Here is a 27,112-nt window from a genome sequence, read left to right on the forward strand (position 1 = left end):
CTGAAAAATGATAGAAAATGTACAAAGAAGCTACTAAAATCCCGAGAGAGTGCAAAAATATAAACTATACTGAAAACAGAAAGATTACATAATCTCCAATTACACTCAAAGGAAGGAGGATCAGAGGAGACCTAATTCAATTTTTTTTTTAATGTTCCATAATTATGATGATATTAATGTGCTTGCTCTTTTCAAATTCTCAGAAGTTGATTACACTAGAAATAATGAAGGCAAGATTTTTATCAGGCATTGCTATACTAACAAATGAAAGTTTTGTTTTGCTTTCAGAATTGCTAATTTTTGGAATGCGCTGCCTACTAACACAAAATATGCACCAGATATCAACAGCTTTAAAAAAAAACCTAGATGAAGACGCTAAATTGAAAGACCTTTTCTTTAGTGTAGATTGAATATAATGTGATTTAGTGATCTATTTAATGTTTTTAACTGCAGATGTTGGGTTTAAAAAGTACGAACACTGCAATAACAAATGAGTTCCCTAATTTGCTGTAAACTCTTGCCTTGTAGTTGTACACTAATATAAAAATGTTAAATCATTCATTGAAGTGTGTAACATGAGCATGACAACTTTACTCACTTTTGACATTTTTTTCCTTTGAAAACCACAGATTGAGACATGGCGTCTATGGAGCCTAAGCGTATTTTGAAGCCCGTCAACAGCAACAGCAGTGTGATAAATGCAGTGGCAGAGCAGCAGTTGAATCAGTTGAAAAAGGTCAAGGAAGACTCTGTGGCATCTGGCTCAGGGAAATCAGGCCAGCCTGCAACCACTTCCGCCACTGTAGATGGAGCAAATCCTACAATGTCAGTATTTTGTCGTCTTATAGAATTAGATAATAGATTTAATATCAAAATTTTGTTCCAGCCTAATTTGAAACTTCTTTTTCAGTTCATCATTCTTATTTTTTTTCCTTTTTTCCGTATTTATTTTTCATTCTGTTTGTTCATCTTAGGCACCAGAAAAATACCCAAATTTATGTTATAAACATGATGTTAATGCTCAGTAGATTAATTTGCTGTTCAGTAATTACATGACAGATGTCACATTGTCAGTTGTCAAGTGATTTAATCTGTCATTATATCTTGGCTTTAGACTTGGAGCAGGGTAGGTCCAGTTGTTACTTTTTTACCCCTCAAACTGTCAGTCACACATAAATAAAACAGGCCTTTAATCTTCATTTACAGTTTGCACTTTATATGAAAACTTAAAGCAGAACTAAAAAAAGTACAATTTGAATTAATGGAGAGGCACTCAGGCAGAATAAAGGAAAAAAAAAAGAATTATAAGAAAAGAAAGTTTGAGTCATACAAAACCTTTCTTGAAAATGTACCAATGGCATTAAACTGATTAAAGGTTTCAGGATAAAGATTCAACAGTTTTTTTTTTCTTTCAAAATGACAGACCTCGCTATTGTCTTCTGCTCTGTCTCCCTAAAATTTTGGAGTGTAGTCTGTAGACTTTATTCTTCACGCTTGCCCAGCCAAGTATCAACATCTTAATTTTTTTTATCACACCAAAGAAACATGTAACGAATGGTGAAATGGCAGCAAACAACTTGAAAAAGGTTCAGCAAGGTTTTTCTTTTGAAACTCTGAAACGCTTTTCATCTGTCTGTTCAGTTTACCATCATTGTGTCTTACTAAAGTGAACGGTACTATTAAAGTGTCAAAGGTTTTGAAAATTTGTGTACAAGTGGTGTTCCATTGTTGAAACAACATAACAACAATAAAAAATCCTGAGGCCATTTTCTTTGCTGAATGCTGTTGTAGTACTTGTACTTTAGCTTATAGCAGTGGAGTATGGAGTTTTCGCCTTTTCACAACTAAGCATTCAGCTTTTAACTCACTCAGTACAGCCAGTCCTCTCTTCTCCTCTACACAGACCCCTCGGATGTCCAGTGGGTGTCTGAATGACCCAACCTTTAGTTTCCGCCGTCAGAATTGTGGTATTCTTTGTCAACATTCACCTCTTCAGTATAAGAGCCTTCCGCTTGCAATATTTTGATAACGGTAATTGGGGTGAAACGCTGTTAGCGTTGTCTCTTTCGCCGTTCGTATGGAGAGAGTTAAACTCTCATTGCATTCAGAGATGCCAAGTTAGAATTTTGATAACTGATAAGACAAAATAACTAGGTAATAACAGAAAATTCAGAAGAAAGATCAGAATGGTTTGGAAAGGTTTAGTTTTAAATCCAGTTTGAACCCTTTTTGAGAGTGAGGATGTAGATTTTTTTTTTTTAAGTCTTTGAGTTTTACATTTTTCAAAAATCATCATAGCCAAATAGTTATGTGTAAAATAAGTTCAGGAATCATCCTTGAATACTGGAATTACTTAAAGATAAATGATTGTCACAGGTTTTTGTTGTTGTTGTTTTTTGGGGGGAGGGGTAGGGAGGGGGGGGTTGTGGTCATTTTGCTGTATATATTTGTAGTTGAGTTCTGTTGATTTTCATGGTATATTTTAGTGTAAGTATTGGTTTCTATAGAATAAAGTATAGTTCAGTTTTAAACTGCACTGTCTGTGTTCCCAGTCTTTAGCCATTCAGATGAAAGCCACACAGAAAAATAACTTCACCTGGCTGTACACATGCATTCAGGCATTTGCACACTCATGTGTGCACTCTCTCTCTCTCTCTCTCTCTCTCTCTCCGTCCGTCTCTCTCTCTCTCTCTCTCTCTCTCTCTCTCTCTTTCTCTCCCTCTCTCTTGGCACCAGATCATGGATCTATAAATGGTAAATGATGTCATTTTTCTGTTCTTTTTCTTTATTTAAAAAAAAAAAAAAAATCATTTTAGCAAATGGGTTGTGGATTACAATATGAACATGACATAAGTTATAACGTGTTGTCTGAAAAATTGTTGTTCATAGTTCTGATGTTTAATTTGTAACTTAGCAGAAAGCTACATTGGTAAATTTATCAAGATGTTAGTGCACAGAGAAGATTTAATTTGTTTCATTGTTTGATTTCCTTTTGTTTTTTTTATTTGTTTTCCAGGAAGAAGTGGTCTTTGGGAGATTTTGACATTGGCAAGCCTCTTGGAAAAGGAAAGTTTGGGAATGTTTACCTGGCTAGAGAAAGACAGAGCAAGTACATTGTGGCGCTTAAGGTATTTTACATCTGCTGTTGTGAACTTATCTAATTCATAACAGTGTACTTTAAAAAAATAAAAAGAGATTCCTCCAGTTTATCATTCTGATTCAGTGGTAATATGTATACAGTATACATTATTACACACATGTACTATGTAGATTATACAAGCATACATTTTTTATTTATATGAAATGTTAATATTCATGTGAATCTGAAAAAAAATCAGTTATTATTTTGATATATTTTTCACTGTTGGACACTGTTAAACAATCGTTTTTGTTGATAACAGGATATTTCATAAATAGCAATTTAGAACTGATTTAGACCAAATGAAAACTGAATAAAATGTATGCGTGTATAAACAAAAACACTTAAAAAGTATGACAATCGTAAGTCACCTTTATGTTTAACATATATTGATATAAGAACTATGATTGTATGAATTAAGGTTATTATCATATTGATCATTAAGCAGAAACAAATCATAATTATGCTGTAAAAAAGATAATATGATTGAATTTGGTTCAGTGAGAGTAATATTACTTGATGTTCTGTGCTTTATTTTATTGTTGACTATATTCAGTGGTTCATTTATTTCAGCTTATGTTCAAGTCACAGCTTCAGAAAGCAGGAGTTGAACACCAACTTCGACGAGAGATTGAAATTCAATCACACCTTAGGTATGCCACCCCATTTTAATGCTCTATCATACTCTTTATAAACTGCTTTCTCAAACTGCTCTTTCTTTGCACATAGCCAATATTTTATGAAGGAAAGTTTGTCACAGTAGGAAGGAGTTGATGAAAGTTTCCTGTAAAGAGAGGAAAAAAAGCCTGGCATTCAAAATAAAACAAAATAAAAAAGGCACACTTTTACTTTAGAGACGTTATACTGAAATATGTTACAGAAAAGGTCTATGTTAGAGATCATGCACATGTTATTTACATTCTGACTGTGGGTGTGTTGGAGAAATTTGAACACAAATGACGCAGTATCATCAAAAAGGGAAATAGCTGAATACTCACCAACAGCAAGAACTGACATAAATTAATATGCACTGGAAATAATTGAATACTCATCAACTGCAAGAACTGACATATACACTGAAATTGAAATGGTTCATGGATCATTTGATAAAAAAAAAAAAAACCCCAGTTGTATCAGTTCCAAAGTGACAAAGGATGATTTACAAAATTGTCAGTGCAGTCACTGACTACTTCAGTGTCTGTCCTAAAGAATATTTCCAAATCCCTACATATAGATATTTTGTTAGTTATTTCTGTTCCAGAATCTGAAAACTCAATGCTACTTTTTGCCAATAATTTATCTAGTCAAAATTAGGATTGCTCTCTACTTGTTTTTTTAGTTTCACATTTGAGTAACCATGACATAATCAGCTAAAGACAAAAGACTAAGTTATTGTTATAGATACAGGTAAACACCCCAGCACAAAGATTTATGGAATAAGATTTAGGATTTAGCTTACGTTTTGGGGTCCTCTTTTATGAACAATACCACTGTAGGTTTGACTGTAAGTGTAAGACTATATCTACAGCCCTGATTAGGCTATAGATGCATTTTAGTCTTTGTGTATTGGTGATTTCTTTATTCATGGCTGCCTCAACTCCAACGTTCACTCAGATCTGTGAGTGGGTTTTTACATGTGATTGTTTTTACCCCAAGAAAGTGCTACCCAGGCAGCCAAACTGAATAAATCTTTGTTTCCAAGCACACTGGATGTTGACATGATTACATGATCTTTTAAGTTAACATGTGTATATGATCTTCTACCTGTGTACACACATGAGAGGGGGTAACACACTTGTGTTGATCTGGGAGATCGTTAAAAAAATTATAATTATAGTTGATAACGTCAAAGAGAAGATGTTGCTTTTGGAAAAGATAGTGCATCGAGATCCCTCTTTATCATTATCAGTTTCCACATTATTTCAGTTAGATGGTATTACTTGACTCCTTGTTAATCAATTGTAAATTTATGTGAGTATGGGTAGTCAAAAATTATTGTAAATTATTTGGAATTGCTCCTGTATATAGTTTGTGCTCCTTTGCAGACATCCACATATTTTACGCATGTTTGGCTACTTCCACGACAAAACTCGGGTGTATTTGATACTGGAGTTTGCCCCCCAGGGAGAGCTGTACAAAGAACTTCAGCGATGTGGGAGATTTGATGAAAAGCGGTCAGCAGCTGTAAGTTTGGCTAGATTTTTTGTTGTGTGAATGTGTGTGTGTGTGTGAAAGTGACTGAATGATACATTGATAGTGAATCATTGATCTTTGTTAAAAGTATAGCATCATCATGATCATCAAATGAAATGGCTTTAATCTTGATGAATAAACAACAGTGATTTTGATGTGATCTTTTTTATTTGTTATTTCTTCTTTCATTTAGCGTCTGGTTTGATTTTTGACATATGTAAAACAAAGGGGTGGGGTCAGTGTTGAAGCAAGGTTAAACTGCCCAGATCAGCACTAAATTTAGGGGGGGAGGGATGTGGGGGGGGGGGGGGGAGAGAGTGGTGGAGGAGTAGATAGGAGTAGAACATGTAGTGAAGGATGGCTTCATTGATCATTTGATGACAGCATGCATGTTTTCTAGTCCATGACTGGGAAGTTGAACCTCTAACTGGTATGAATGTGTACATGTATTTGTATTTGGGCATGCTGTTTGTGTTGTACCTGTTAAAAATTTGGACTAATGAGAAAATAGTTGTTCATGCTGTTTGAGATTATCTGATTAGAATGTTTTTGTGCCGGCTCCAGTAATACTAAAGAGCAGTTCTATCAGTGTTTTTTTTTTTAATTTTTAAAATATTTTTTTAATGTTTTTTTTTAATGACATGGAGGCAGCAGGTTGATAGATAAAGGATACCCCAGGTGTGAAGTAAAACTTTCAAAGACAATAATGAGATGTAAACCAGGTTGTTCAAAGTGTACTGATGTTTGTTCCTATCTGCTTGCAGTACATTTACCAACTGTCCAGTGCTCTGTCATACTGCCACAGCAAGAAAGTGATCCACCGTGATATAAAGCCAGAAAACCTACTGTTGGGCCTCAGAGGAGATCTCAAGATTGCTGACTTTGGTTGGTCAGTCCATGCTCCTTCCTCAAGGTTTGTACTCTGCTTTAGTTTCCTTACGTCGTCTGACCACTTTTTTTTCTTTCTTTTTTCTGCCCCATTATCTGCACCATTTCAGTGGCATTACTCAACGTCACTCATTCCAAGTCCCCCATACACAGACACCACTAGGTTTGTCACATTCTCAGCATTGTCATTCCTTGGGGAGCCATCAATCAATGTTAGGTTACCAGGAGATAACTTGTCATCGAAATATTCTGACTTTTCCCTGGTTTGCATTCAGTTCATTGACAAAAATTCTGGTAGCTTTAGCTTGGGCAATCTTTCTAGATTCTATTCACAGCTAGAAACATCATCTATGTCATGAGGCAGTCCTTTATTTGAACGTTTTGGTTGGTTTACTGGCTGCAGTGTTTGCCTGACTCGACTCCTCGCTCACTCAACAAAATTTCGGACTAATGCCTTGCTCAAGACATGTGATCGTGGCGAACTAAATCAACCAAGATTGCTTTCTTTAGCTGATACTCAGAAAGAATTGAAGCCTAAATTTGAAGAAGACAGTGGTGAACGTTTATAGGACAATTTGATAGAAAATACAGGGAGCAATCAAGAGAGTGGCCAAGATACGACTATCAGTAAGTGATGCCGGCTGTATAGCTGAGCAGACAGAAAGTGACCGAATTATTGGCAGGACACAGTGTGAGCGATTTTCTTGGCACTCAGCCAACACAGTCTGATGAGAACTGGATAAAGTGACTGTGTGAGAGAGGTGAAGAGGAGGGGGGATGGAGACTGAGGGTGTGTGGCCTCGCATCCATATTATCACTTGGAGAAGTCACAATGCATTGTGTATCTGTCTCTTTTTTAAGATTTTTTTTTATTGTGGTGGTTCTAGTATGTTTTTGTGTGTGCAGATATCCATTTGTCCAGAAAATATGATATTTTAGTGCACATTACCTAATGTTTGTAATGAACAAGTTGAAAATGTGACAAAAAATAAAACACAGATTTCAAAACAACAGCATGTCACTGAGAATATATAAAATGGGAAAACATGTGTTTTGTATTCTTTATTCATTTACCTTTCAGAAAATATATACTTTTATGGGTATTTCTTCAATAACAAAGAGCACAGAATTTTTTGAAAATTTATACCCGTTTTTTGTGAAAAAAATCTGGCAAATAGATTTCACTTAAATCTTATTTTCCTGGCAGCGAAAGGGTTAAAATAGATGTTAACACATTGTCTTGCTCCAATCCTCTGCTGTTGTGATGGTTCTATAAAATAGTACTGTGCTGTTTGTGGAGTGTGATTTCTCCCTCTCCTCTTTTGAATTTTATGGGGGAGGGGTTTGTTTGTTTGTTTTTTAATCCAGGTGCTGAGTGTTCCAACCTCTCCTCTCCACTCAACATCTGTCTAACTCCTTTCATCACTAATTTTCCCTCTTCAAGAATCAGTTTCCATGCATGATGCTTGTTTTACAGACGAACAACGATGTGTGGAACATTGGATTACCTGCCCCCTGAGATGGTAGAGGGGAAAACTCATGATGAAAAGGTTGACCTGTGGAGTTTGGGAGTGCTGTGTTACGAGTTCCTGGTGGGTAACCCACCTTTCGAGGCAGAGTCTCACTCTGATACCTACTCCCGCATCACCAGGGTGGATCTGCGCTTTCCTGATTTCATGTCGACTGGGGCTCGTGACCTCATATCAAAGGTAAAGTTGGACACAAAGTTGTTCTGTGCTAGTTAGTATGGCATGTACCATATTCAATGGTCTTACATGGTGCCTCTGTGTGGGGGAGTTTATCAGTTTCAGTTGTGTGTTATAAAGTGTCCCCACCACATTCATTGACTGATCGCTTTTTCACATGACATCCACTGGGTTTTGAGAAAAGCAGTGCAGAGCTGTCAGTTGTCCTGCTGATGAAAAGTTCTGTTGTCTGATTTTAAAGTTACTGACATTGCCATTGATCCACAAGTTATTTTATACAGTATCTGCATAGTATGTTGATTTTTGATTTAAAATAACCCACAGCAACAAAAGGGTTGTCCCTGGCAAAGTCTGCTTTGAGTGTGTGAACAAAAACACTTGCAGACAAAATAGGAGGGGGGGAAATGGCTCTGCACTGTTGTGACATTCTCCCCAAGGAGAGCAGCCCAAATTTCACAAAGCAAAAAGCAGTACAATTCGATACAAACTGAGACACTATTACTGTCTTAGTAACCAACTGTATAAGTAAATTTTGTTTCTTTATGGTCATTTCACAACATATAATGGACGGTTGATTTATCAATCTGTGGATGACTGATTCATCAGTCTGATGAATGGTTATCTTTCAGCTTCTGCGTCATGATCCCCGGAAACGTCTGCCCTTGACTCAGGTCATGACACACCCCTGGATTGTGGAGAACCACGCTCCTGCTGCAGAGGCTGCCAAGTCCGCATCGTCCTGAGAGTGCATGGAACAGGCTGCCATCTCCTTTCACATTCAGTCTTTCTCTGGATAATCCTCCCACCTTGGGTTGCTGGGGGCTCTTTTACCAATGGATAGTAACCTTGTCTGGAAATTCGAAATTCTGTCCTGAAATTTACCCTTTTTCTTTCTCTTTTTCTCTGGCTTACTCTGCCGTACTGTTTCCTTCATAATTGATTTGTAATTTTTCTAGGTGGTCTTGAATAATTTCGGTCTTTTTCTGGACTTGATAATTGGGCATTTTTTTTCTGGTTATTTTCTTTATTAACACATTGGACATGAATGGAATGCTGGCAATTTTTTTTTCTTTTCTTTTTTTGGAGGAGGGTGCGGGGGGCTGTGGCAGAGTTGGTTAGGCCTTTTACTTCTGATCCAGCATTCATCACTGATCACGGTTTGAGGCCCAATTTCGCCATGGTGGTGTGCTCTTGTGAAAGGCTCTGTACTTCGATCATACTCTCTCCACCCAAGTGTGAATGGATACCTGACATCGGTTGGGAGGAGGTGAGGATTGGGCCCTGCCTTCCAATGCTGAGCCCTAGGCACACTGTCCCAATGGCCATGAAAGTCTATGGGATCTCTGTTTAATCATATTTTTATGCCCGTTTCTATTTGTATACTGTGTAAATAATGTAAAATTACGTTTGTGTTGAGATTGGTTTTAATCCTCTGGTGAAAGATTGACGCATCAGTCAACATCAGAGGCATGTCCTGGGTTTATGTGCTTGAATATGACTGTACTTGTGCCTTATTTTCTTTTCCAGAAATATTTCTTTTCATATGACAGTGTTTTTCTCCTGAATATGGCCTTGTGCTGTCAGCTGGGCTATAAATATATAAGCAGCTATGATTATCATTCTCTGGGCAAATAAATTGCTGTGCTTTGGCTCTCAGTGAGGAAAGCTCTTCCAGCACCTTGATGAGACTATCATCTGATCTGAGAGAGCACAAGCCATAATTTGCAGTATCAATTATTGATTGCATAGCATTCTGTATTTGTATCAGACCAGTGTTTTTCATATTTGAGTTCATCATGGCCCAAAGAAACTGAAGAATAGTGTGATGCCTCTGAATTCTACCAAGAGCTCTTGTGTCAATGATTTGGCTGAAAGCATAAAATTTTTAGTTCCTATTAGTGATAGTAATTTACACTTTCAAGTCATGCATCATGTGTCACAAATTTAGTGTATGGATTCATTCCCTGTGTTACAAAATGTTAGATAAATTTGTGAATTAAATCATTTAAACATGACCTCAGTACAGATTGTGAGGCACGCACATGTGTAATCTTTTTGAATAAAAGGTAACAAAGTGTGAGCTCTTCAAAGAATGCCTGAAGAAGATTGGAGTCATTATTCCCAAAGTTTAGAATACCTGTCTGGCATGTGCAGGAATTATAGCCAAAACACAAGAACAAGGGTTTCCAACATGGAGAAATTGTGGTCAGTTCCCAGCATTTACCATTGACATATCTAATAATTTAAGAACCATTTTATATTTATGGAAACAATCTCACAAAAATTGGGGGGGGGTTGCATATAATTTAGTACTTATTGTGTACAAGTTGTGGATGTTTCGGACTAAGATCACAGGGCAGATATATTTCAGCAGCTATGGAGATAAGCAGTGAGAACCGTGTGCTAAACTTTGACACTGTATTAAAGTGAAAAAGCGTCAGGAATTAACTAAACTTCATTCAAGTGCAGCTGTGGACCAGTGGTTAGTTTGAAACTATTCAAGTATTTACATTAATTATGTTGAGGATGATATGGAGAATTTGGTAATGATGGACAAGATGGGAAGGGGGGGTGGGGGGGGGTTGTGTGATTGTAAATCATTGCATCGAAAATGGTGTAATAAAGGATCTCAAGTTTGAAGCATTGACCACCCAACTACCCTGTCCTTTCCACTGTAACAGGGATAGTTTGATAACTAAATTTCCAATTTATGCAGAAGTAAAACCACAGTGTTTCATGGTTACAAATGAAAAAAACCTTTCACTTCCAAAAAATACATAAATAAGATAAAGAAAAATGAACTTTTTTTTTTTTTTTAATACATTTTTAAAACTGCAGTTCCAATTCCTGTCTGGCAGGCTGGACTACAAGCATCAAAGATTGTCTTCTCTTTATCTAGTGATATATGGGCACACCTGACACATCCATTTTTGTCAGCATGTACAGAATGAGAACATGCCTGCCTTCATGGATTTTTCATGTGATCACTGAAGGGGCCCTACATTTTTGTAATTGTTGCTAAAAGTCCAGACAACCTAAACAGGGTTATATCAGGACTACAAGTGAATACAAATTTCAACTGCGTTAAAACACAAAACTTGATTCCTGCCCTACACCTTTTCTGATTTACTTGAAACCTTACAAATAGGCTTTTGTGCTGCGAAATAGTCATTTGTTAAATTATAACATTGGAAGAGAGTTTCTGTATCTATCCCTTGTTTGATTTGTATGTTGACTCGTTGGTTTGTATATTGACTGTCGAATCATTCTACAGCCACCCCTGAGCATGTTAAGTTTGAAGATCTTGCTCATTGCTGAGTGAGTGAAGGGGAGGAGAGGGGTGACCACAGAGTAAACCAGTTTGACATGACTGGATCAGTCTGATTTTTTTTATATATATATATATAAACTGAACATGAACCTTAATTTTGTAGTGTGAATGTAAGGATTGGAAGAATGTGAACAGATGACCTGCTAGTTGGCAGCTGAGATATACAATGTGTACATTGGGATGCAAGGGAAGGGAAAAAGTGAGTTGGGAAGGGAAATTAATCTTTCCTGAAAGCTGTGGGTGAAAAATCCATTCACATGGTTTTTGTCCAGTAACTCACTTGGTTTTAATGTTATTGCCAAGAAATTTTATGACTTTCTCAATAAAGCATATTGCCCAACCACTGAAAATTGTCTGTGTTTATAAACAAATCAGTAAGTAAATGTTCCAGTATGTTGTGGGTGTGTGCACACCCATACTAGCAAAGAAAAACCTTGTGCACCATGTCATGGGTGTGTGGGCACCCAATCTATTTTTTTTGTTGTTGAGAAACTGCAGTTCTCTCATGTGAGCTGGCCACACGAAACAAGTGGCTTCATTCACTTGAGTTTGGACATGACATCATTCCATCCTGCAACTTGGGGGAGGGAGGGAGGGTGGGGGAAAGAAAGATTTATGTCTGAATTGCAATTGATTACATTTAAGTAACAAAGAATATTTCATCTAAACTGAGGATAGTTCTACGTCATTTCAACTTATTACATCGTCACACTTTCTACGTGTCACAGAGCATCAGAAGATCCATGGATCACTTGTTATTTCTATAAGCACCTTTCAGTTTGATTTATATTTGCAACTAGTTGAAATTCCAGAGACCATGGGTGACTGTACACCCATGACATACTGTGAGGGGTTTAGTACCTTCACTAACACCATGGGCAAAACTATACATGGGTGACCTATGACAAAGAATTGTTCCTTCATAAAACTATCCGTGACTGTACACCTATGACGGTGCAATATTTTTTTTTTGGTGATATACAGGAAGGGTTAATTATACGCCCTCTTGTAGCAAAGTATAAGTCAAGAACAGAAAGATTTTGTTTAAATGCCAAAAATTATTGTGGCAGTGAAGAGTTCCAGGTGGAAATTGGATGAAAACAAAGGTGAACTTTGATCATACAGTGACAAAACATGATGTGTTTGTGGAGTAAGCTTTCATCACATGAACAAAAATGGAACAGATCATACAGTGACAAAACATGTGTTTGTGGAGTAAGCTTTCATCACATGAACAAAAATGGAACACGCTGAACATTTATTTTCATCACATACATTTGTCCCTGATGAATGTACAATATTATACTGCAAAACCCTTCACTGGGGCAGTTCACAATCTCTAACCAGAATAGTCTTTCCACTGTCTTCGCATCACAACAAATTAAATCTGCAGGCCACTTCTGGTCCATTCAATGTCGAGTAAACATTCACATAACATTGCTGCACATTAATCCACAGTACTTTGCATCTTCTATGCCCAGCATGTTTGATGGGTCAAAAAGACATTTTGTACAGTAACACTAAATCAATATTGATTCAAAAAGCCACCTCTGATTTTGAAGCACCCATACATCTATACAGGAAATGGGTTTGCTATGAAGGCCAGACGTTGCTCATTTCTAGTGAACATTTCCATAGCATGTCTATAGCTTGAAAGATTTCACGCATGCTGCTTTCGACAGCATTAAGCTCTAGATCTCCAAGTCTTTTTCCACACAATACATGCTGGGCAAGAAAACATTATTTTATGTGAATGATGATGAATGCTGAACTGTGAGATCCTGAATGGATAACACTATTCTGATCAAACTTCTTGAAGTCCTTGTACTCACAACTGAAATATCAAAAGTTCCATTCATATTCCAAGAATTGAGACCAATCCATATAATCTGCACAAACCTAGGTTTCTGCAAACATCCAAACATTCATGGAATATATTTTGGGAGAAATTTCCAGTACCACTGAGGACAAAAAACATAAATGGAAAAAAAACAACACTACTGCTTTGTCTGGTGACGGGTGTTTTGTCTAAGCAGTGGTTCCAAACCCAAATTTATTCGTCGTGAACTGATTGAGAACAAAAGCTGCACATGAAATCATGAAGTTTCTGGTCGATGTGAAGTCATTTTAACCAGGAGCCTTCATGCTTGGTGAAAACCCAACTTGGCAAAAAGATTCTGGAGACGATGAATGAATGGATACCAACCACTGGAGATGAACAAAACTGATGTGAAAGGAAAAACATGACAACTGTACTAACTCATGTCATACTTTGTTCCCACATGACTGCTAAAGAAGAATGAGCACTATGACTTTTTTTGTTGATGATAAACTGTTGAAAGTGAATTTATCAACTCCACCCTGAACAAGTCTTTCTGACAAAAATAAAAGCCCATTATCAATGAAAACCTGACAACACCTATACATGAACTTATACAGTCATTGCAAGAAAAAAAAACTATTCACAACAGAAACACACTGAGGACAGGATGGAGAAAGTGTGTATCGAACAAGGCAGCCCGAAGGAAGTCTGCATCATACAGAATGTCACAAATTCCATGTGTCCACCTTGTCTAATGACGCTTCTTCTTGGCCGGGCTCTTGGAGGAGCTCTTGTCGCCATGAGAGTGTTTACGTTTGTGGCCATGACCAGAGCCGCTGCGGCCGTGACCACCAGAGCCGCTGCGGCCGTGACCACCAGAGCTGCTGCGGCCATGACCACCAGAGCTGCTGCGGCCATGACCACCAGAGCTACGGCCATGACCAGAGCTGCTGCGGTGACCGGAGCCGCCCTTGTGGTGCGATGACCTGTGTTTGCTGCTGTGCGAAGACGGGTGGCGACGACTCTCTTCTTCGTCTAATTCCTTCTGCTTGTCGGCTGAAATAGAGTCAACATAATGCATTGAAAGATCATGTTCATGGAAAGAGGTTACTACTGAAAATGTGAGCTTATCTTTATTATCAAAATATGTGCAGTACTAACTTTTTTTCAAGGTATGTGTAGAAAGAAATAATCCAGTGACATGAGAACTGCAAAGTTTATTAGAGAATGGAAAAACTAGGTTACTATTTTTATATGTTACTGTGATAGTGCCTTTTTAAAATCATGAATTTTTGTGCATAGACCATGACTCTTAACGCTGTCAAGAGTACTCTGGGTTTGTACATGAACTTATTCATTTAAACTATGAAGTTGCCATTTCTTCAAGTGCCTATCCTCGTACCCTCAAGGAAGTGAAAAGGATTGAATCAAAGTTCTAAGACAGGAGTATTTGCAGTGATGCCAAAGACCAGTGGGCAAAACACCATTACCTTTCCTGGCTTCCTCCTCCAGCTCATCCCAGTCTTTGCCACTTTCTTCGCTGGATCCCAGATCTTCCTCTTCAGAACCTGAAACCCAACACAAGCAGTCACCACTCAACCATGTCCCTGTGAAGCCACAATCATTATGAAGATGTTCATGAATGTCTGAGGATAGCAGAAAAGAACAAAAAAAATCAAGAGTGCAATTATGGAAAGTTTCAACAGGTTTATGCAATGGCTGGAATCTCCCCTTGGTGACTGAATTCAGCAATCAAATTATAATGAATATAATTAAGGTTTCAAATCCACCATCCCTTGCCCATCCTAAAACAACTAGCTAAAGCTCTACTACATTTCTGAAGTTCTGCCAGAATGTATACTCCCCACCCCCCTCCCCTATATACATATATATATATTTTTTTTTTTTGGAATAAAAAATTGGTGCAGTCTGGTACCTGTATCATTCTCATCTTCCCAGTTGGATTCCTCACTGTCATCCTCGCTGCTTTCGTCATCACCAGACTCAACATCATCTGAAGGGGCATAGGAATCCTCCTCTTCATCCTCATCATCCTGTTCCTCATTCTGCAAAAAATACAATTCATGTTTCATTTTGATAAAGTGAACCAAAAAAATCTGAACTTTCTGACAACCCTGATTATTTGAAAACTGCTAACATGAACTTATGTATATTATGTTTATTCTCCACAATACTCACTACACACAGCTGATTTCTGCACATCCACTGGTTTTAAGGGCTTTTGTCTGAATGGACCTGCACAGTGATTTGTCTACAGTTCCCATTCAGAATGGCCCCAAAATCCAGTTTAATGGGTAGCTGGAAAAAGGTGATTTTACCCAAACTACAGGTCTGTTCCACTGTGATATAGACATTATGGCATACGTGTACTTTGCAGAACTAAACATTATGTACTCCTGATAATGCAATAATTCACAGATGACACGTTTTCAAAAAGGAAATTTTCTATCTAAAATTACGTTTAAATAACATACTTACCGTGACCCAACTAGTGCAGACTCCGGCAGGGGTCTGACATTCCTGTCCTGTGCAAACTACTATCCGCCTATGCGGAGCAGACGAAACTACGGCCGATAACCTCCCGGAAGTAGGTAACCTCCCCTTTGTCCCGCTGGCTATCGCCCTCTTTTGACGGCAATATGCCATCACCAGCGCAGCAAGCAGGGAGAACAGGAAGCGGGGAGGACGGGAGGGTCTTAAATTTGGGTCACGGTAAGTATGTTATTTAAACGTAATTTTAGATAGAAAATTTCCTTTTAATTACACATACTTAACCGTGACCCAACTAGTGCAGAATAGCGCGACAAGGTGGAGGGCTCGCCTGTTCTACTGTCTGTGTGCTGTGATGGTCTGTTGTGCAGCTACCACAGAAGCGATGGCTCTTGCGCCATCAACCCGCAGGCGTGCGACATCTCTCTGGTAGAAGTCGATGAGCCATTATCCCTAAGGCGATAGGTGTCCCTCAAGTAGAATTTGACGAAAGTAGAGTGTACTGTGTCGCCTAAGGACATTAGTGCGGGTAAAGAAGACAGAGGTCCACAGCTGTATTGTGGGGGAGGTCTGTGGACCACAGCTGAGCGGATGAACGTGGATGAGCGTCAATGCAAGGAGGTGCGCATGTGGTTTGATCTGATGATTCCACAACGGATGTGGGCCGATAGTGGAAGTGGTTTTTGTGTTTGAAGGAAACTGTGGCACGAGACAGAGGTAGGTCACCGTGTTGGGCCTGCCTCAGGCATGACAGCCAGATCTGTGGAGCTCCTCCATGCGAGCTGACAGGCGATGGGCACTCCCCCCCCCCCCCCCTTTTTTTGACGTTGTCAAAAAATGACAGCACTGGTATGTTGCCTATGCATAGAATGGCAGACATTTGGCAACAAAAGACTTGATGTCCCTGGTGTCTCTGGGACGGGGTTGTGTAATTGCCCAGGTAGGTACCATCACGAAGGGGCATACGGAAGGCTTGGTGGCTTCTCTGCCTGAGTGTGGCATGTTGGAGTAACCTGCAGAAAGTTGTCGGCAGTCAATGGCTGGGTTGGATCAGGCTGTGGAAGTGCATTTCATGTGCCCACAGGTCACTGAGTCTCATTCTGTGGTGGAATTCCCAAATGGAAGAGGGTTTCCATGGGGAAAATTTTTGCTGAAGGTTCTTTAGTGAGAAAGGGGACCGGATCCATGACAGGCCTCTGGCTGTGTGTGGTGCGCACTGAGTCTGGGATGGAGCGGGGCGGGGCAGGGAGGTAAGTGGCTCAAGATGTGTTGTACAGGCTATTGACATCAAGGCACTGATCTGACATACGTTTTTAGTATGGCCAACTGCAAGGTGAGAGCTGTATTATCAGTGGTTTCTTAATTGCAAAGGGAAATCATTTGCAGCTTAGTCTTTCATGAATGACTATGTCTCTCAGACTAGAAGTCAAATTGCACTGGGACTTAGTGCTGTAGCCTTAGGCCTAAGTAGCCTTTGGGAACCGTCCCAATGATGAGTCCTAAGGCCCTCTTGATTGAGGGACCGGGGATGCAACTTGGGCAAAACACTCTCTACTATAAATTGTATAATCGAATTCCAGCCCGAATAGACTGGACAGCAGATGCCTCCTCTGCTGTTCTGATGGAGACTGTCGTACACGACTGATTATCATATACTGTTCCTAGGAGGACACCAATCAGCATGGGTAAATCAGGAAACAGCTGCTGTGTGCTTCAGGGACGAAGGTGTTCACCATGCAGATTATGTTGCAATGTAAGGAAGCCGGAAAGAGTTGACGGGGTCTTGTGGTGCAACTGTGTGTCAGGAAGACATGGTGCTTGCTTCCGAAGTGACAACAAAGTCATCCTCTGACAGGCCCTTGACCGAAGGCTGGGGCTCCATGATGGGATAGCCTGCCTAGGCTAGAAACCTCTGGAAGTGTCTCATTGGAAAGACAGTGCTTGAGGAGGAATGGCCATCTGTAACCACAGCAGTGGTTGTGTGTAGAGGCCGAAAGGATCGGGCAGGGAAGACTAAGTGCAGAAAGTGCTTTCAAACGCCAATTGTTTGAGACGTTGATGCTGGATTTGTGTTCAAGCAAGGTGATGGGGTGAACTGATGTGCTTGAATGCGGCATCTGCCGTGCTGGTATGAGTGGGCAGAAAGGTACACCCCTGTGGCTAATGGACGGTTCGTTGTGCTTTGTGGGACGCATCCGTCCTCGTCAATATGCCTTTCTCCCAAATGTAGAGGAAAACAATTATGACCCAGGCCTTCTGCTACTAGAGAGGAGTAGAAGAGATGGGCTGAGGGTGATTGTCTCCTGCCCAGTGGGCAGTTTTTGGGTCTGCTAAAACTTGTAAGGCAAGATAGACACCTCTTCATGGGAAGGCTGGCTAGGATGTAGGGCCTGTGTGGAGCTTTTGTCACAATCACAGTGGTGCAAACCAAGGGTTGTTGTAGGCAAGGGGAGAAAGAAGGGATGCCTTACAAACTTGGAAGGAATGAAAGGCATGTGTGTCCAGAGTGGCACCTCTAAGTTGGACTGCCTCATCCTTCCTTGTGCATCTCCAGCCTTATGGGTGATTGTTGCAGGCAAATGAGTTGGGTTGCCTTGTCCGTCCTTGCACCAAGAGAGGCATTCTTAGCCCTGTGGGTGTGAAGGGGGTGTGTGTGGATCCCTAAGGACCAGCCACTACTGAAATGTGAAGGAGCATACATTCAGGCGTGAATGAGGCTATTATTATTTTATTTTATTTTTGTGAGTGCAGTCGTCCTCCAAAAGCAAGGTAGGGATGAATTTATGAAAATGAATACATATATGTGCCAAGGGAATAAAAACTTCCATCAGCTCAAGTGATGATGTCAGAAGTATGCCAATGACAAGAGATCGAGACACAAGAAATAAGCGGCTGTATATGCATACTTGTAGCGTGCACAGATATACCCAAGTAAGTGGGTAAGTGTGCATAATCATCAATGGAAAGGAATCTGTCCATGCACCTACATATGAGATGTACATACGCATATGAATAAAGTGCCAGTACGTAGAGGCAGAGAGTTCTGGGCATTGTGAACAGAAGGCCGCAAATGCAAGTGTGACTATATTGCTATGTAGGGAATCTCAATGAATAGATGTCAATGAATAGAGATAGAAATATAATTGTACATGTTAATATGAAAGTCGTCTGAACCTATCCCATAAGCACATACACATGTGTATACCGATGGATAAGTACGCATCTATAAGTGAAAGCAGAAATGTGTATGAATGTAGCAATATATCTCATATATATGTATATATGTGTGTGTATATATATATATATATATATGTTTATATATATATATATACATATATATAGATTTTTTTTTTTTTTTTTTAAATATGTATATATATATTTCGTGATTGTTGCTTGTGATAATAAATCAAATGGATAGAAGGGGAAATATTGTGATGCATTTCCTGTGGCCAATAGCCTGAGAAACAGCAAGAAAAGTGCAGTTGCTATGCAAAGATGTGTAAAGTCCCTGACTGGGCATGAGGACCCAATGAGAAACCGAAAGAAAACATCGTTGGTGGACAGCACGGGGGGCAGGAGTGATGTGCTGTGTCGGCGAAACTAACCACAGCTTCGAGCGCCTCGCGCCTAGGTTACAAATGTGGAGTTGCCTCCCTTGGCGCCGAAAATCGTCGAAAAGGAAGGTGTCTTTAGAGCACATATACCCCTTGTGCGACGTGTCCTCGCTGAACAGGGAGGAGTGTCATGTTGTGTGTGAGAGTCCGTGGTTTGATGCCACCGTAACCGACACAGGTGAAAACGAGCGCAAGGGGAATAATTATAATGTCCCTTAGTGCCGTGGGCATCCCAACCCGAATCGGTCGCCATCGGACGCGAGACGGTCGGGGCATGTGGCATGACGGCGCCGTAATCCAGTGTTATGGGCGTCGTGGACGAGGGGGTGACAAGTCCGTCGGCTTGCCGTGGGATGTGCATCCCCCTGTTGCTGAACGGCGGTCCAATCTCGCGAATAGCTCCTGCGAGAGGACCGACGTTCAGTTGTCAGTTATTGTGTGTTGACGGATAAAGTGATAGACAAGATCGGCCCGAGCACTGTCGAGAGGCAGGATCGAGTTATTAATACATTTAAGAATTATCTTGATATTCATTGTGAAAACTTTAAATACAAAACTCATTTACATATTTTCTGATTTTTCAAGCACTGCGCACTAAATGTTGAAAAATGCAACAGACATACGTGGGGACTCTCTTTTTCTTCCCCACTTCAAGCGGGTAAAAGGCCTTGTCAGGCTTGCACGCCTTGATATTGATATATGATATGATATAAGAGGTACTCCAACGTGGAAGTGCCAATATTAGTCTGGGAAACAGCAGAGTTAGGCAATGGGGCAGAAGAATCCAACACTGCCGAAGTTCCAATGGGACGTGCACGTACCTGCTCTGTGGGCGCAAGGCGCGGCACCGGAAGGCAGAGTGGTGCATAATTGCTGCAGCAAGTTTAGCGATGAGTTGCTGATTGTTTGGTTGAGTAGCTTGCTGAGACACCATTAGTGGATGGGAAACAGCAGCACTCGGCGGTGTGGCAGATGGGGTCATCACCGCATAGCTTGGTAGGACCGTGCACACACTCGCACTGAAGGCGAGGAGCAGTGCCGGTGCAAGGGAAATAACTGCGGCAGTCACCGGCAAGGGTGCTGAAGCAGGGGTTGCCTCCCTTGGATCGGGTGATCCGGACAAGGAGGGGGGTGCACGCGTATGGGTCCACCTTCCTCCCTACACCAGGGGAGGGCATCCCTACACGCCTCGGTCGCTATTGGATCCGAGACGGTCGAGGCATGCCGCGTGGGGGGTCGCGTGATCCGATGTCACGGCCGCCACCACGGACGCATCGCACATAGGGCCCAGTCTAACGTGCGGATCCAAGACAAGCTGCCTTTTTTTTTCTTTTTTTTTCTCCAAGGGATTGTGGCCATTCCATTGGTGCAACTGTGGGTATGGTAAAGAGATAGAGGAGATCGACTCGTACACTGCCGACTGGCAGGGCCGAGAAAACGCGGATCGCGTCGAGTGAGTTCGCGGATCGATAAAAATGACATGAAAGGTAACACTGACCTGAGTGTGTGACCACAAACCTCTAGAAGTCATCAGAGTAGGTGTAGGAGGTGGCGGAGGTCTGGAGTCGACCGGAGGGAGCGGAGGAAGTGGAGAAGGCGACGGGTTGGCGTTGTTTAGAGGGCCAGGAGTTGAGGGCCCAGAGTGTCAGCGAATCGATTGCGATCGCGCCTTAGTTTTAGCACGATTCCCCAATCGAGCTACATAATTATGTGACCTGGTTGGAGACATAATTTGACCACAAACAAGGACGCCAGAGAATCGACAGACAGACAGAAAATACGAAAAAAACTTAGCCGTATGAAGAGCACAGGTACAGGAGTCATGATGGCTGCCGGAAAAAGAGGGCGATAACCAGCGGGACAAAGGGGAGGTTACCTACTTCCGGGAGGTTATCGGCCGTAGTTTCGTCTGCTCCGCATAGGCGGATAGTAGTTTGCACAGGACAGGAATGTCAGACCCCTGCCGGAGTCTGCACTAGTTGGGTCACGGTTAAGTATGTGTAATTAAATAACAGTTTCAGACGGGCTGTAGCACTGTATGCATCCACTGCACAACTAAAAATCAGGTGTCAATATCACTGAGGGACAGCAGAGGACCTGTGGCAAGTCTGTTTGAAGTGGAAAAGGTGAGAAAAATGAACAGAACACTCCACCCTACAAAAACGCAAACACAAGAAATGGAGGAAAAACTTTGAAAGACCACCCACATCACTCTCTGGCTCCAAGAAAGTCCATCCCCCACTGTCGAAGAATCCCTCGGGGTCGTCTGTGATGGTCTTCATGATTTTGGCCCAGTTCAAGCTCTGCACGCCTTCAGTGTAGCGGATGTCACAGGAGCTGGTGAGGAAAGAAACAAATTCATACAATTCAAACATTTCTGACCAGTGAACGTTAAAACTGAAATCGGTAAAGTGGCCCAAGCTACTGAGGGGCAGTGGGACAGGAACTCACACACATACAAACGGATGAGGTATTGCAGATGCACACAAAGGGCTCTGAGCTCTTCACACTATCTGTTCTCTTCACTGAAACTGGGACAGGTTTTCTGGCTATTCCATGAAATTTTAACACATTATCATCCCATCACTATTGATTAGCCAAAAGGTGAGAGTGCTGGTCTTTCATTCTAATCGTCCTGGGTTCAGTCCTAGTATTTGCACCCGATGAGTATATCATAAAGATGTTATTTTTTTCTGATTTTCCAGATCTATTGGTGTCCTCAATCCCCTTCATGTGTATGCACATACAGAAGATCAAGTACACACATTAAAAATCCTATGAACCATGTCAGCGTTATGGAAACAGACATATACACACCTCAAAACAGTATGATTGCCTAACCAGCAAGCAAAACCACTGATACATGTAAAGGACAAAACAATGGTACATGTAAACGAGGAAGTGGCAACAGTCATATGAACACCCGAGAGAGATCATCCTATTATAAATTCCCTAGCCGAGTTGTGAAAATCTACATCTCAGTACATCGGTTATCACCCCATCCCTATTGTCCAGAGCAATGTTCACTTGCCATACACTGCAGTGCAAAAAGTCTCAGAGAATTCATATTCTTTTGTTCAAGCACTTCAAAATTTTCAGGAGGCATCTTAGTCAAGACATTCTTCTCAATGTTACACATCAAATGGTATTATTTTTTAATGTGAACAATTTTTGTGTTTTTGTGTACTTTCAAATGCAAACCACTGCAAACGAAAACTGATGGTGGAGGCAGGGTGTAATATCTGTTCGCCTACTCACATTGTTGACGGTGTTCTTGTACACAGTCATTGACGTTAACGATTTGTCACGTCAATGTTAAGAGAGAAACAGACGGCAGAGCAAACAACATTGGTCTGCCGCAGCCTCTCAAAAGATTACTACGCTCTGACGATGAAAAAGGCGGCATATAACCATCAAGACAAAAATGAAAAAGAGAAAGTGGAGGCGGGTGTCCACTCACTTGAGCCACTCCTTGACATGGTCCAGCATGGTCATGGGCACAGAGTTGATCATGGCCACCTTGCGGGAGTAGTCCTTGAAGATGAACACGATGTCAAAGTTCTTCAGCTGGAACTGCACACGTTCAAAGTGCACCAGCTCCACCTCCTCCAGAGAAACCACAAATGGAGGCTGCACACACACACACACACATGCGTGCGCAAACACACAACACACAATCACCTCATTTAGCTGGTCTCCAAAAATCATCATAAACAGGGTACAAAACTCTTTGGTTTTCAAAGATAAAATTTATCCATCTTCAACCCTGACATAAGAAAAATCCTGATCATCAAAATGCTTAGATTTGTCAGGTGTTAATACAATCTATAGTATTAGAGTATAGAGAGCTGTTTTAGCACTGCTGCAATGTGACAGGCAGTCTTATGGCACAGTGACATCACTGTCATTGCCTTTACTGCTGTTGTGTTCAATCAGCAGAATGACCACACTGCTGAAGGCCATAGGCAAATAGTTTTGATTGTGAAAATAATTTATTCATTCATTCTTCCTTTTTTTTTTTGTATATCCCCAACAAAATTTTTTCTTAAACTTTGGTAACATGCCACTTAACCTGTGACAGAAGAAAAACAGTGTGTAGTTTTCAATTCAAGTGACCCTGACACTCATTCTTGTTCTTGACAATGTGACTTCCAAAAACCAAATCACATTATAGCTACAAACTGGAAAAACAAAACAAAACCAAAACATCACACAACACATGGTACAGTCAGAGATCTGGATAGATCAGTATGCACTTTTCAGCACTCAACCTGAGACATTTTTATTTCTCACTAGTTAGGCAAAGTTCTTGTGAGACACACTACGAAGGTTCGTTTCTTTCTTCCGCCTCATGTCAAGAGTAGCGTGGATCTCACTAGTCAAGATGAGGTACCATCCAGAGTAACTTTGCGGCAAGGTAAAACAGCATTCCACTTCCCGACTCATGGCCATTTCTCTACCTATCTATTTCTTTCTCTCACCGCTAGCATACCAGCGTGCTCGCAGATAAAAAAACAAGCCACTGATTGACTCTCCACCTGTTTTAATTCTTTCACCTCCATAGGCGACTGTAGTTGACTAGACAGTGCACCGCCATAGGTGACTTTTGTCGACATTGCTGGGTAATGAGGGGTCATGCTGACAGGACCATTTTTCACACTGTAACAAAGCTCAACAACTGCAGCCGGTTTCCCCACCAACAGAACAATGACTAACCTTTGTCCCCAGATCATGTTTGAAGTGCACAAGTCCACTGTGCTGTTTTGAAATGAACTGGAGCCTGTGACTGAGAGCATCATTTCTATAATATTTAATGCTAGGGAGTGTTTTTCACACAGAGCCTTGGAGGTGAAAAAGTTAAGGCAAACCCAAGTCACCATGGCACGTCACTGACCCATTCCGTGAGGTTGACCAGACAGCCACTGGTGGGCTGCAGCAGAACAGTGGACCGGAAGGGAGCTCCGTTGAAGCCCAGGTCACGGAAGGGAAGGTCAAACTCCACTTCATTCTTCGTGATGCTCTCCACCTTCTCACAGAAGCTCTTGAAGGCCGACTTTAGCTTCTGTCGCAGCTCTCTTTCGGCCTGGAATCAAATCAGTATGCAAAATATTCATCATGCATAGTTTTTCTTGTTTTTGTTTTGTTTTTTGTGAGTCACATAGCACATGCCTGAATGGTTGCTTTCAAACTTACGTAACTAGGGATAAAAGGAAAAGTGAACAGCAAGTAGAATTCCACATTTGCTGTATAAACATTATTCATATACAGAACGGTGGGGTGAACTGAAGACAGAAGTCCTTCAAGAAGGTAATTCCATCTGAAACTTTTTGCGTTATCTATTCACGCTTACAAGAGTTGCCATTTCAAACTGAAACATTTTGTTTGTTCACAGTATCAATATCCCATCTTTCTGAACAACCCATCAGGCAAGTGATTGCCAGCTCCATAATGATGCAATTCCACACTTAACCCTTTCCAACCCTTCTCTTCTGCAAGAAATGCTGAAGGGAAACTGAAAAAAAAAAAAACCACTGCATGAAGCAGCAACTTTTGAGACAAATCAGTAAATGGGGAATATTTTGTCATGACATTTCACAAAACATGTACTTGATTAAAATGCTGTTATCTCTTTCTTTTTTGGGAGGTGGGGTGGGGGTGGGGGGTGGGGAGGGAATAATATGCTGTTTTCTTTCCTCTTTTTTCTTTGGGATTGGGGGGAGGAGGGTTCAGAAAAAATTAGAAAAAATGAGTTATGATACTGTTTTAGACCTCAAGACTTTATTGACTTCAAATACAATTCAGGATGCGCAAGGATATTAAAATGACATTCATTCATCAGCCACTCCACACGATTATTATAACACTGATAACACCTATCAAGCTCAACCAGCTCATCACTTTACCTGTTCAGCATGCAGGTCATCACGGTCGTGCATGTGTTGATGTTTGCCCAAGTCAGTGGTGATCTCTCCCACTTCTGTGTAGAACTGGACATCAATGTGCTTCTTCTTGCCAAACAAAATGGCGTTCTGGAACAACATAAACCTGTGTGTCACATACCTGCAGAGCACAAAATCCACATTTCCTTGTAAGGAAATCAGTTGACAATTTGTTTACCTCTTCAACACTGTACCATTCACTTTTCATTAAAGTCTGCTCAAGTGTCAAGACAAAACTGACAAAAGCTGCACTTGATTTGATTTTCAGTCTGACTGGTGGATCTCGCTCAATCCATTACTCAAGTCAGAGAACTGTCCACAAAGTTCTTATTCATCCTTCAGCCATTAGAAGTATTGATCTACAGAACACAGCTGAATTTACCACAGTTTACAACACACACACATTTCATCTATGTCACACATCAATCAGGTTTTAGCACAGATGTGTTCATCTTGCAGTTACAGCTGAATTATATCAAGGTGTACAACACACACATTCCCTCTCAATTACACAGGAAACAGGATTTCCACAGGCGTGTTCATCCAGGAGTTACAGCTGAATTATATCAAGATGTACAACACACACATTCCCTCTCAATTACACAGGAAACAGGATTTCCACAGGCGTGTTCATCCAGGAGTTACAGCTGAATTATATCAAGGTGTACAACACACACATTCCCTCTCAATTACACAGGAAACAGGATTTCCACAGGCGTGTTCATCCAGGAGTTACAGCTGAATTATATCAAGGTGTACAACACACACATTCCCTCTCAATTACACAGGAAACAGGATTTCCACAGGCGTGTTCATCCAGGAGTTACAGCTGAATTATATCAAGGTGTATAACACATGCATTTCCCTGTGTCACAAAGGAAACAGGCTTTCCACAGGTGTGCTCACCTTGAGGTTGAAGTGAAGCAGGATAATCATCTCCCCGTCACAGGGCTGGAAGAAAGCATGCTTGATGTTGTTGTACAGGATGTCCACTTTGTCTCCTCGCACAGACGTGAAGCGGAACCCTGAAACACACCATCACAACATGTCGTTTTGATCTGCACCCATCACATAATCATCACGTGTTGTTTTAATCTGCACCCATCACAAACATACCATCACACCGTGTTATTTTGATTTGCACCCATCACACACATACCATTACACCGTGTCATTTTGATCTGCACTCATCACATACATACCATCACACCGTGTTATTTTGATTTGCACCGATCACACACATACCATCACATCGTGTCATTTTGATCTGAACTCATCACAAACATACCATCACACCTTGTCATTTTGATCTGCATTCATCACATATATATCATCACATCGTGTCATTTTGATCTGCACTCATCACATACATACCATCACACCGTGTCATTCTGATCTGCACCCATCACTAACATACCATCACAATGTGTCATTTTGATCTGCACTATCACACACAGATATACTGAGTCCCACACACACACAAAGTAAAGTATACGGAAGAAAAAGAGATTCAAATATAAGCACTACCTCCTCACAGAAAGTTGTTTTTTAACTGAGAAGTTTATTGTGTGTTTTTTGTGTGTAAGTAAAGCTTCAAAATGGTGCTAATCTTCCAACCGAAATATCTTCTTTTTTTTTTTCACAGAGGACTCACAACGAAATACCTGATGAAGAAGAAAGAATAAAATAAAGACATTTACCATTTGTGTGAGCTTCCAGAGTACCCGAGATACGTTTGGACACGATGTTGGGTCGTATGTACAGATCCTTCAGCTTGGGGTTACCTCTGTTGGGGTTGACAATCAGGGTGTCTTGCTTCACAATGCCCTGTTCACAAACAGAGGAAAAAGTTGAAAAGATGAAAAAAAATGTTCAAATGCTGGAGAGCGATATCAATTTATACAAAGTTCAATTTCACCACTCACACACAAACACACACTACTTGACCATAAATGTCAAGCACATGAGT

General features: G+C 40.7%; 2 protein-coding genes across 2 annotated transcripts in view; one reads left to right on the top strand and one right to left on the bottom strand.

The window, feature by feature from the left end:
* The window catches only part of LOC143300228 (aurora kinase C-like), a 12,790-nt gene extending 1,123 nt beyond the window's left edge, over nucleotides 1-11,667 (top strand). The window contains exons 2-8 of the mRNA XM_076613805.1: nucleotides 630-825; nucleotides 3,017-3,128; nucleotides 3,713-3,792; nucleotides 5,185-5,323; nucleotides 6,097-6,245; nucleotides 7,698-7,929; nucleotides 8,556-11,667. Coding sequence (XP_076469920.1) covers nucleotides 638-825; nucleotides 3,017-3,128; nucleotides 3,713-3,792; nucleotides 5,185-5,323; nucleotides 6,097-6,245; nucleotides 7,698-7,929; nucleotides 8,556-8,669 — 1,014 coding nt within the window. The 5' untranslated portion in view covers nucleotides 630-637 and the 3' untranslated portion in view covers nucleotides 8,670-11,667. The remainder of the gene's footprint in view (nucleotides 1-629; nucleotides 826-3,016; nucleotides 3,129-3,712; nucleotides 3,793-5,184; nucleotides 5,324-6,096; nucleotides 6,246-7,697; nucleotides 7,930-8,555) is intronic.
* Nucleotides 11,668-12,399: 732 nt separating this feature from the next.
* LOC143300124 (FACT complex subunit SPT16-like) overlaps nucleotides 12,400-27,112 on the bottom strand; it is a 35,370-nt gene continuing 20,657 nt past the window's right edge. Inside the window, exons 17-25 of the mRNA XM_076613656.1 lie at nucleotides 26,844-26,970; nucleotides 26,050-26,168; nucleotides 25,108-25,233; nucleotides 24,099-24,287; nucleotides 22,665-22,834; nucleotides 21,412-21,541; nucleotides 15,016-15,145; nucleotides 14,570-14,647; nucleotides 12,400-14,135 (exon numbers count right to left, since the gene is read on the bottom strand). Coding sequence (XP_076469771.1) covers nucleotides 13,831-14,135; nucleotides 14,570-14,647; nucleotides 15,016-15,145; nucleotides 21,412-21,541; nucleotides 22,665-22,834; nucleotides 24,099-24,287; nucleotides 25,108-25,233; nucleotides 26,050-26,168; nucleotides 26,844-26,970 — 1,374 coding nt within the window. The 3' untranslated portion in view covers nucleotides 12,400-13,830. The remainder of the gene's footprint in view (nucleotides 14,136-14,569; nucleotides 14,648-15,015; nucleotides 15,146-21,411; nucleotides 21,542-22,664; nucleotides 22,835-24,098; nucleotides 24,288-25,107; nucleotides 25,234-26,049; nucleotides 26,169-26,843; nucleotides 26,971-27,112) is intronic.

Source organism: Babylonia areolata, chromosome 26, assembly GCF_041734735.1.
Source record: "Babylonia areolata isolate BAREFJ2019XMU chromosome 26, ASM4173473v1, whole genome shotgun sequence".
NCBI lineage: Eukaryota > Metazoa > Mollusca > Gastropoda > Neogastropoda > Buccinidae > Babylonia > Babylonia areolata.